This window comes from Fusarium venenatum, assembly GCF_020744135.1.
Source record: "Fusarium venenatum strain MPI-CAGE-CH-0201 chromosome Unknown EDB82scaffold_3, whole genome shotgun sequence".
In the NCBI taxonomy this organism is placed as follows: Eukaryota; Fungi; Ascomycota; class Sordariomycetes; order Hypocreales; family Nectriaceae; genus Fusarium; species Fusarium venenatum.
Genome location: NW_027072131.1, coordinates 6,725,072 through 6,736,354, shown reverse-complemented (window position 1 = coordinate 6,736,354; position 11,283 = coordinate 6,725,072). Strand labels below are relative to the sequence as shown.

The window sequence follows — 11,283 nt, the reverse complement described above, 5'->3', positions numbered from 1 at the left end:
CACGCTAGAACGGCAACTACCAGCTTATCGATAAGCCGATCGCGGAACCCTTGCAACAGCTCTTTGGAACCAAGAGCTTCGTCTTGGTTGCCTACTTTGCTTCTTTCATCTTTTTCATCTTTTTATCTTCTTCGATAATTATCGATCGATCATGGCCGAACCGACGTATACCGTTTTTGTACGGGTGCCCATACCTCGGGGTGACTTTGTTGACCCTCCACCGGTAAGAAACTCCCTAAACCCGGTCACCTTTAAGGCTATCATGCGCGCGCATCTGAGTAGTCATGGTGAGGCTAACGTGAAGCATGACAGGTGAACTGGGACCCTGTCAAAGATGAGGCTTTATGGAAGATCCTTTCCGGAGCTGCAAAGAAGCAGATTGATTGTAAGAAGTCACACCATTCCTGCACATTCATTGGAGCTGACCTGGACTAGGGGACGAAATGTATGTGTCGATCCTCTGTCACAAAGTGCAGACAATACTTACTGAGATGCAGCGCCGATCGTTTCGAAGTCCCCGTAGACTTTCTCCTCCAGCAAGTTGCCTGGCTTACCGAAAGACATGCTTCACAAGTCCGCGCGCAAGTACGCAAAGCTACCGCTGCTGTTCGTGGCTCTGGTCCCTCTCCTGTTCCAAGCGGCGAATCCGCCGGTCCCGGCCATCAACGAGCGCACTCCGCTTTGTCCTATCGAAGAGACTCCCCCATGCGCAATGAAGCTGGAAGTGGTACAGGAACACCTCTTCATTCATCGATGCGGCCGTTAGTTACGCGGAATACATCAACCAATACTACTGTCTTGAGGGATATGACAGGGGCACCGGCTTCACCTCGACCAGGCGTTGGATTAGCCTCGCGAACCGGCGACAGACGCCGCCTTTCATCATTACCCATCACGTCAGTTCCCGACAAGTCTCCGGAGCAAACAGCCCAGCTAGAGCCTTCACCAGAAGAACGAAGCCTATCACCGGGTCCAGCCGAGGAGAGCTCACCGACATCATCCGATGATGAATCAGTCCCTGCCCAATCTCGTATAATTCGTCGGCCCCCACGGTTTCAGCAACCTGACGGTGGACAATCTGAAGATGACGACGACGACGAATCTGAGCCTGCTTTTCAACCTTATACATCTCCTTCCAGCAAAACTTCTGCCCAGGACCTTAGTTCAACTCTTAGGGAGGATAGGCATGGTTCTGGCAAACGACCCCACAGAAGCCATGGAAAACTCGCTATTCATAAATCCAATACATCCGACTCTTCAGCCAGCTCTGCTGCAATGATACAAAAACCTGATAGAACTGATAAATCAACTGAGCAGCGGACACCTGGTCCTCTCTCACCACGTCGGACTGGCGAATTGTCCGGACGTAGCCCAGGAGGCAAGGACAGGGGTTACTCTCGTGAAGGCAGCGATGGAACCCCCAGTATGGGCAGCAGTTATAGTGATCTTGACGGTAAGTTGCTTCCAACCCTTCCGAGACCTTCGAGTTTGCTAATCACACAGTGCCAGATGCCTCTGTTACTCAATCTGCATTGGAGGAAGCATTGGCCAGCCATATGAATAGGGGGGCGGGAAGCCGCTTTAGTATAAGCCAGGCTTTCCGTAGCCGCTATAACCCCAGCTCTAACCAGTGATTCGACTGACTTGTGTTTATGATATTGGTTTTTATGGATACTTGGCATGGAGTTTGGAAAACCTGGAATGATTGTATGCATCAAGAATGGCGTTTGCTGTAAGACGTAGGCTTTGTTGTTTTGACATGGAAGTCGGATATCCCACCTCTACTGCTTGGCAGAATAGAATGAAATCTGGCAATGAAACGCCAGTCTCTGAGAAATTGTGTATTATGATTGTCGATTGGATATGCCACAGGTTTGGTGATGCCGCACGTTACAATCAAGCCGAGTGATCATAAGTCAATCCGATGCAAGAAAACCACGAACCCATTTTATAAATAGTATTGTATTCTCTCATATGAGAGCAATAAGAACCTACCTACTAGTTTCTCCTCAATCAGCGTCAAGCAAGGTAAATTAGTACACTGTGTTGGCTTAATTTTTCTTTCGGCTGCCTGCAGCTGCCATCATCCCCTCCACCACTCCTCAGGGCACTTAATCACAAGCACCGATAAATCACAGACCTTCTTCCCTCAATATTCTCCCACTCTCCTCGTTCAAATATTTGGCCTTTCTACAATTTTGATCCTCCATTTCTTCAGAACCTCACGTCTTTCTCGCTTCCAAGCATGTTCCGCCGACACTGGTCGGGACTCCCTAAGGATGGCTCCTTTCCAAAAGACCTCGCTGGTCTTGGGTTCGTCATCTTGAGTTACTTCAAGATATTCGTCTAATATTTTGAAGGTATTTTGTAAACGATCAGGACGAGGTTCGATCAATCAAGGACCCGGATTACTACTTCAAGTTCCACATCAACAAGAACTCTCGGGTCAACGACCGTCAGAGGTTCCAGCTTCAGCGTGCGTGTCAACAGGCTGAGATGCCAAGTAAATCATACTAATTGGATCTAGATGCCATGGAAGATGCCATCCATGAGCGTCTTGAGAAAGAGGGGCTCAAGAAGTTCCAACTCCTACCTGGAAACAAGAAACAGTGTCCCATCTTCTTCAGCCCCAGCATTGCGAAAACCGAACGCATCGTCGTCATTTTTGGTGAACATCATCAAGATCTAGGCTTTATCGCCGGTCGTGTTATCAACGGACCTGGTGGTTTGGCAAAGGGCAGTATGATCTCTGTTGTGCAAGCACTCGCAAAGCAGCCTGCCTCCCCGAATGACCCTGAGCCTCCATGCGTGTTGCTTGCTAACATGGGTCAGAGGTACTGGTGGCCCGAAGAACAACGCGCTATTACTATTGAAGATTCTGCGGATATTCCTCTTCCTAGTCTGGTGCATTCTGGAAGGCAGTACAGCAAGGGGTTGAACGAGATTCCCGGAAGCGAGACTACTATTGCGCACATGACGACCATCTTCAACAAGGTCCTTGACGTGAACAAGAATGCCAGCATCGACATCATCGCCATTGGACAAAGTTGCGAGGTAGTCCTGGAGTTCTTCGAGAACACTAAGAACTGGGCTCAATGGGGCCACCGTTTGGGTGGTATGCTTCTCATGGGGACCGTGTTCCGTGTAGACTCGCTTGCCAATGCTGAGTTCAAAGACCTTCTGGCCAAGGTAACCCTGAACTCCCTCCTACATATCCACCATTTGCTAATATGCTTAGCGTGCTCGTGGCTATCTCATATCTGACGAACTTCTCGACACTCCCTTGGCGATGCCCGGTGGCAACCCGTCACTCCTGATCGATCCTCTCGGCTGTCCCTGTTTCTCTAGCGGAGAGAACCAGTACACGGAGTTGATACTCATCAAAGCACTTGAGCCAGCTCTTGCTTATCTGCAGGAGATTGCCCTGACACCCGGCTTTGTGAATCCGGACATGGCTGTCGCAGAACGTCTTGCAACCGACATCACAGACGAGCAGTGGAGTGAGCTCCCCGATGAGGTCAGACCCGAGATCCGTACTATAGACACTGAATGGATGGAGGAGGAGGTCAAGACACTTCGTCGTTGGAAGTACTTCGAGAAGCATGGCGTCGCACCCCCTGAAGAAGACAGCGATGATGAGGATTGACTTTGAGATTCGGGAGGCAAAAGGTTTTGGGCCTGGCGCGACATTGTTTGGTTTGCGGAGCAATATTGAGAGCATCACCACTGCGTTCTCATGGGCTGTAGACAAGGGGATATCATGTTCACTAAACAGACTAGAATCGATCTCAAGTCTTGTGCAGAAAGTAAATACACAAGACACAAGTAACCTTTCGTCAGGTCCCAGAATATACAAGTATTATATTTGTTTTCTTTTTTTACATCCTTTTACGTTTTGAATAGCGAGGCCAGGTTTGGCCCTGCTGGTGTTACATCCTCAATCAACTCTCGTGTTCTACGCACACGCTCCTTCACCACGACATCTTCCGCGGTCCATCGGTCCTCGGCATTCAGTTGGGTGCCGCTCCAGAAAGAAAAGACACCAGATTTCGTAGCAGCCTTTTCTTGTCGTTGTTGTTCCTCTCGAGCAAGCTTTGCGACCATTCTGCTCCAGTTGTTGAGACCTTCGCCTAAGCACTCACGGCATGTCTTCTTAGCCGCCTTATCAGCTGTTGCAAGATCCATGTTGCGCAGCTGCTCCTCCGCAACATCGACACTATCGCGTGTCCATGACAATCCGTCGTCCTTGGAGGATGTGGCGAAGAGAATCTCGCCGATCCATAGACTGAGAGAAGCCTCCTGGCAACGCTCGTGGGGGCTGCGCCAGGGAGACTGAGTGCCATCGGGAGGGGGAGGTGGGTAGTCTGCTTGTAAGAAAATTCGAACCAGATTGTCCAAAGAAGAGCTGGCTTTCGGCTTTACATAAGCAGCAGCGGGAGGGTTGTTGGAAAGAGAGCGACGGGCCTTGAGGAGGGAGAGATAGATAGGGAGGGCGGAGTCAATTTTTCCATTACGCGCCTTGAAGGTCGCTATAGCAGTAACAGCATCGAGAACGTTTTGGGAGGGCGGACCAGCCTTTTCGTTAAGAACGAAGGTCTTGGGGTTGTAAGGTGGTGTTGACATGTCGACTCCTTGGGTAGTCTCGGCGAGTGCCAAGTTGTACAGCGCCTCAGCGCCTTCCGGTTGGTTCTTAAACTCCATGTAGCTGGCATACTCAAGTGTAGCCTCAAGCTTTTGTCGCGAAGTCAAGCCCTTTGTAGCCAAGATCTTCATGTAAAAGTTGTCGGCGCTGGGGTATGCAACTTCGCAGTCCTCCTCGCGGGGAGCGTGGGGTTGTCCTGGAGGAATCGGCGTAGGTCTAGGGTTCGATGGTCCAATAACGAATTCGGGGGGTGAGATGATGTTGCGAGAAAGGTCGCGCACCCAGTTGTCGACATGTTCGGCGCCCTTTGCAGCAAGCATGATAGCCTCGAAGTATCCTCTTCTCCATTCCTCGCTCTTGCCAGAGATATCGCAAGGGTTGAACTCCCCAGGAATCTCTGCTTCAGGATTGACTCTGTCCGTAAGTTTTGTAACACCCTGGCCGTCAACCTTGGCATCCTCCAGTCGCAACACCAATCCTCGTGCCAATTCGAATGACCAAGGCCAATTGATCTCGCCGTTCTTCGGAGCTTTGCTATTATTCGAGTCCCTTAGGAATTTTCTTGTCATCCATCCCCATTCGTGTGGCGTGGGGAATTCCTGCTCCAGCGTCTCCTCATTGACAAAGAACAAAATGACGCCCACACATGCCAATAAACCCCAGAACGAAGCTGTATATCGAACCGCCAACTTGGCCTCGTGCTTCAGCCATTGTCTTCGTTCAGTTGTGAAGTATCGGACGCTATTTGATGTCACTGGGATAGCAAGAAAGGGCAAGTTCGGTCTTGATTTTGTGGTGAGTTGTGTATGGTGTGTAAAGGTTCGGAGAAGACATGGAGATCGGGTTCGAAGAGTTGGTACTCGGGGTGTGAGAACCCGGACACGACGGCCGACGAGTCGGGGACGCATGGCGCCGACGTTTGGCAAAATGGAAACTCTCTCGCACTCGACAGTTCGTTTCGCCCGTCAATTCTCGTCAATTTGGAATTAATGTCAAGATAGTATTATGTCGAGTCTTGGGATGATGAAGATCTCTAAAAGTGACGATATGAAAATTGAGCCAATTGGAGCCTTGAATCGCTGACTAAGGCGGCATATTCTGTGCGCCAAGGCTTTCTATCGCAAAAACCTTAGGAAATTCCATGAGCACATCAACTTCAAGATTCTTAATTGGTTAGGACAAGGAACATTTTTTGTTCTACAAATTTTATAACAATGTCCTCCTTTTTGTCTTCAGAAACCCTTTCAAATCCTAGGTTTCAACTATTTGCGGCGGCAGCTTTTTCAGGAGCGACAGTCGCATCGCTAATATTGGGTTACCAGGCATTGGAACGAGAAGAGAGAGTCAATGAGCTCAAGAACTCGATCCCTGCAAATGATCCTAACCTCCAACCTGTAACGTCTTCATCTCATCTCTATAATAAACACCACTGACTAGTAACAGTTGAACAACTTTGGTGGTTCATCAGCACCACCCGTCGATAAGGAAGATGCCAGGAACCAGGCCATGGCTCGTCGTGCACAAGCAGGAGACTTTGATGAAGAGCTAATTCTTGAGCAATTGGCGAGAAACCGTGTATTTCTAACAGATGAGGGTCTCGATAAGCTTCGAAACTCTTTCGTCATTGTGGTTGGTTGTGGTGGCGTTGGATCCCACTGCACCGCTGCGCTCGCCCGTTCTGGAGTTTCCAAAATTCGATTAATTGATTTTGATCAAGTAACTCTAAGCTCTCTGAATCGTCATGCAGTTGCTACTCTTGCCGATGTTGGTATTCCCAAGGTGCAATGCTTGGAAAGGCGCCTAATGGCCATCGCCCCCTGGGTGAAATTCGATCTACGACAGGAACAGTTCAACGAGAATGTTGCGGAGCGATTACTTCGACCTTGGGGTGAGGATGGACGTGCTCCTGACTTTGTCATTGACGCCATCGACAACATCGAGACTAAGGTCTCGCTCCTTGAATACTGTCACAAGAACAGCCTGCCAGTCATCAGCGCCATGGGTGCTGGTTGCAAGAGCGATCCAACCCGCATCATCGTTGGCGATATTGGATCTAGCAAAGATGACGGTCTTTCGCGCGCGACACGAAGGAAGCTCAAGCTGAAGGGTATCACAAGCGGAATCCCAGTTGTATACTCTACAGAAACAGCAGGCGCTGGCAAGGCCGAGTTGCTCCCTCTCCCCGAGGAGGAGTTCCAGAAGGGCTCTGTTGGCGATCTTGCAGCCATGCCAAACTTCAGAGTCAGAATTCTGCCTGTGCTTGGCACGATGCCTGCTATCTTTGGTCTTACTGTCGCCAACCACGTTATCTTGAGCATCACCGGTTACCCTCTTGACTACGTGCCTGCCAAGGGCCGTGAGAAGATGTACGAGGGAATGTTGGCAACGCTACAAAGCTCCGAAGAGAAGCTGGCACGTATGACCTACGAAGGCGACACAGTTGGCCTTAAGGTGCCTATTACCACTGGCGACGTTGCTTTCCTTTCTGAAGAACTGTACCGTGGCCGAAGCGCCATCAGCGGAATCCCTACAAAGCTCGTCCTTATCCGATGGGAGAAGCCCGACGGCCCTAGCATGACAACCTTGGGCGAAGGTAAGGATACCCAGAAGTGCTCAACAGTGAAACTGAGGGATCTCGTTTTGATGACCAAGGAGGAGGCAACACGCCACGAAAAGGGGATTTTCAAGGGTGGAAAGTCTCTCGACGAGGTATACGACGCCGAGACGCTCGCGCGCATTGAGGAGAAGAGGATAACAGCTGAAAAATACGAGGCTTTCCGATCATGAAAAGGGGGCGCTGTTCGAGTAACGTATGACTATCAGATATAAGATGTATGATCACGTCAGATGTTGTCTCAAGGCGCAGTCAGGGGATTTCATTTGATATGTCACGAATTGACGAGCATTTAGAGAAGGGGTCCTTCTATACCATTCGATTTCTTCCCGCGCATTTGTTGTTCTGATCATGTCCACGCACTGACACCTTCAAATTCCTCGCCTGAAACCTTACCCTCTTCTTCTGTCGAATTTTTCTCAATGAAGGGACCTTTCAATGCCACTCGACTACACCATGTTCCAACAGGATCTTATGATATGTGCTTCAACGATACCAGCATTTCACTCCAACTGTTCTACCCGATACAAGGCGACAAGAAAGATTGAAAGGAGCAGCATTACCTATTTCTGAGGCGACCTAATTAGCTTGTGCCAAGTCAGACTACTATCAGGAGGGTTTGCGCTCAGCTTGCCACATGGATCATGGCTGATCTGTTGTCCTAGGCCTCAAAGCCCTAGAATTACCCCTGGGATAGTGCTTTTCGAGGCGGTGATGGGTGCTTGCAGATTGATACACCACCAATGGTCCCCTCTCTCAATGTTGATCAGCTGCCGCTTATTGTAATTTCGGTGTGATTTCTTGTCGCTCGTCTAGCCTCGGGTTTCGAATTGTCAGCCCTGTGGTATGACAGCACCTTTGAGGCCGCAAAATGTAGCCGTATCGAAGATTTCACATATCGTCACCTATGATAAACTTCACACTCGACACTCATCAAATCCGCACATTGCCTAATAGCGGTGAAGTCCTATGGTAACTTGTATACAGACCGACTGCACTGCCGCCATGAAATCTTGACAGTCGGCCAACTTGCTTACCCTTGACTGCGCCCGTTGATATACACTTCCAAGCAATATCTGACCACAATGACGGCTCTCAACGTCTTGTTTCGTGGTGCATAAGATACAACCAACAAACATTTCCATCTCAATTGCAGACTATTGCAAGGCAACAGCATCATCAGGCTCTTTCCCCCTCAATTAGGGCATTTCACATTTGCTTGATAGACTCAACATTCGGATGCACCCTGCCGTTGAGAGACACAAGTGTCGCAGCGAGAGCTGGCTGGCGAGACGCGCATAAGCGTTGGTTGGCAGCTTGCATCCCAGGGCAAACATTTCGACCTTTGTTGGCTGTTTCTACAAACATTGGCAGGGCTTGGGAGATTTGACGACTGTTGGGTTGGTTCTTTAGACCGCTCTTGTGGCTCACATAGATATGACTCGTAGCAAACTCCCGAAAAGCCATTGAAAAGAATTCGACACAGGCGATATGTCGCTAGCCGTCTCTCAGGCTATATTTGATTGAATAGGATATAGCGATCGTCTCATGGCGAATTTGTTCTGACCATTTGCTTGGTTAAAAGGTCGCCAGATGCTGAGCCGTAGCTGTCAAAAGCAATTATGTAGCCACTCAATGGACGGCTGAGTGACAAATCTGAAACTTGCATGTGAGAAGTGATGAGAGAACAAGATCTATCACTCGGCCATGCCTTCATGTCAGCATCTACCCATTTTTGAGGAAGGTGCAGAAGATAACTCCTGAAAAGGTGTTGCCTTGTACCAGTTGGAGGCAATGTGTAGCCGATTCAAGCCATCGCCAACAGAGGCTGGCAAACAGAATCGAAGTAATGTCGTTCTAAAAGTGCAGTGAAATATATTGTGATAGCAAGGAGCTTCACCGAAAATGCAGAGCAAGTCCATTGCAGTTTGCTGCAGTTTGTCGATGCTTGGCAGTCTTTGGATAAACTGGCAGGTAACGCGCATACAAACTGTTACACCGCTCCTTTGTAAGATCAATGGACGACCGTGAAGTTTTTTGGGAAAGGAGGAGAGAAGAGAAGAGACGCTGGGCCTTGTCGCAGATTTATTGAGTGCAGCACACGGCGACCGGCGAGCCTCTTCGTCTGGTAGCACAAGACGACAATTCCCAGGAAGCGGTTGCGAATGGTAACACGAAATTTATGGAAGTGATACATGCCGGCGATCAGAGAACCTAGCCGTGTGTATGTGGATCACACATGCTGATACCCGAGGAATTGAAAATGGCCTGATTTCTTTCTTTTGTGTGACTACTGACTGTCCCGACGGTACACATGGGCTTCAACTTTTGTGTATAGCCACTAAGGTTAGTAGCCAGTCGGCATAGCTATCGACAGATGTAACTATATTATTGTTTCACAATAAGAAGTTGACGTAGACTCTGCCCTAAGTGTAAATTTCCTCGGGCATCTCTATGTATCACAGTGCTTAACATATAATACGATCTCACAAGTGTCACCCTCGAGTTGAATCAAGAATGTAGGTCATCTGCCAATGTCTTGAAATTGATGTTTTTCTAGTTGTGATGACACTTTGTGCACATCCCTTTCAGCTTGCTATGGACAAAGTTTGCCTAATTGCATCAGCAGTACCGAAACAAAAAGTCTTAAAGCCTCAGCAATGTTGGCGTGAAGATGTGTTCAGTAGAGATCAATACTAACCCCCCTTTATTCATGTGTAACCTTGGCAAGCTTTTGAGACTTAAATACTTCGCGAACGGTGGCAAGGAGGCGTCTTAAGGCAACTTCTGTTCTGGCAGATTGAAAAGACCTGGATCGAGTACTCGATGGAAGATCGATTAATGCGCTATTGACCACACCATCAGTATTTGATCAGCATGCCAACCTCAAATTATTTTGTGAACACAAGCTGTGTTGCAAGAGCAAGGCAACCGCTGATGGTATGTTCCAATAAGTGATGGTGACGGGGTGGCCACTAACAACAGTTCAAGGCTGAAGCCCCTTGCTTTGACGGCGGCTGAAAGCAATCTTGCACAGGCATTTGCTCATGATCGGATGGAATTCAAGATTGCTGCCTACAAGCTGACTAGATAGCAATAATTTTGGTTGTAAATACTTGACCAGTCGTCTATTATTCGCCCCCATTCATGTATCATTTGATATAATGATGTATGGCATTAGCTGTACTGATTGGTTATCTCGGAGTAGGCTGCACCACAGCCTTTTTTCTACGTAGTCATCCGTACGTAGGAGGAGTACAGAAGGATTGACCCGGTTCGGCATGGCAATGTTGCATCAGCTGTTATGGCTCTTTTGTTAAGTGGTTGGCCAGCCGCTCGAATAAAGGCCTCTTTCTAGAAGTCTGGTAGGCAGATGAGTGACCAATAACATGGATATTCCGCCGTTCTCCACTTATATCGGAGTATCGGTCGGACAAGCGGGGCCGGTAATCCGGCCCTCGTTCATAAACAGTCTGCAATTATAGAGTTTCGATAACAGATTCGTTAACAACGAGTTGGAAGCAATGCCAGCTGTCCAAAGTGGCGTTTTAATGATTCTTGGAGCGAATTCATGCATATTCCACACCTTCGTGCCGGATAGTATCTAACTAAGCATTATCGTGTAAGCAGTCATGGCTCGGAGGCCTCTATTAAAGAGGGCCTCATCCTCCGCCTCCTGTCTCCCAATTGACGAAGTCTTGTTTCTCTTCTGTTCTCGGATTTCATCTGACAAATTCAATTATGCATCCTTGTGGTATTTGGCCCCAGTAAGCTCACTTCTGCCTATAATCTCCACTTAGGCAAAAGGCTTTTGCGGGTGTTACCTGGTCAAGGAGTCACCGGGAATCAAACTCTCTTTTTTTCGCTGGGAACAGCCTTCGAGTCTAGACAAGTGTGGGCCGAAGTCCGGCAGAGGCGCCCCAAAAGGCAGTTGAGTCTAATTGCTCATCACGGTCCATTATTAGAGTTGATTCCAGAGAGGTCTCTGTTGATCTGCCCGGTCACGGCGTGTTGGCCATCACAAAAG

At 48.7% G+C, this 11,283-nt stretch overlaps 3 protein-coding genes across 3 annotated transcripts; 2 read left to right on the top strand and 1 right to left on the bottom strand.

Annotated features, from left to right (window-relative positions):
• Nucleotides 1–151: 151 nt before the first annotated feature.
• EDB82DRAFT_478603 (uncharacterized protein) lies at nucleotides 152–3,646 on the top strand (the record flags this gene model as incomplete). Its single annotated transcript, XM_065608111.1, has 9 exons — nucleotides 152–223; nucleotides 313–385; nucleotides 436–445; nucleotides 498–1,453; nucleotides 2,003–2,028; nucleotides 2,219–2,313; nucleotides 2,361–2,476; nucleotides 2,528–3,189; nucleotides 3,239–3,646. 9 exons carry the CDS (start codon nucleotides 152–154, stop codon nucleotides 3,644–3,646), a joined length of 2,418 nt encoding a protein of 805 aa, XP_065464217.1.
• Nucleotides 3,647–3,804: 158 nt separating this feature from the next.
• Nucleotides 3,805–5,664, bottom strand: EDB82DRAFT_273865 (uncharacterized protein). Its single transcript, XM_025728720.2, has one exon. It carries the CDS (start codon nucleotides 5,548–5,550, stop codon nucleotides 3,889–3,891), a length of 1,662 nt encoding a protein of 553 aa, XP_025583059.1. The 5' UTR covers nucleotides 5,551–5,664; the 3' UTR covers nucleotides 3,805–3,888.
• Nucleotides 5,665–5,856: 192 nt separating this feature from the next.
• Nucleotides 5,857–7,429, top strand: EDB82DRAFT_432092 (uncharacterized protein; the record flags this gene model as incomplete). The annotated part of the gene is made up of 2 exons (XM_025728719.1): nucleotides 5,857–6,036; nucleotides 6,086–7,429. The coding sequence occupies 2 exons, from the start codon at nucleotides 5,857–5,859 to the stop codon at nucleotides 7,427–7,429; spliced, it is 1,524 nt and encodes a 507-aa protein (XP_025583058.1).
• Nucleotides 7,430–11,283: the final 3,854 nt, after the last annotated feature.

What these genes read in the sequence shown, in the direction of transcription:
- EDB82DRAFT_273865 (XM_025728720.2), bottom strand. Translation starts at nt 5,550, where the DNA reads ATGCGTCCCCGACTCGTCGGCCGTCGTGTCCGGGTTCTCACACCCCGA.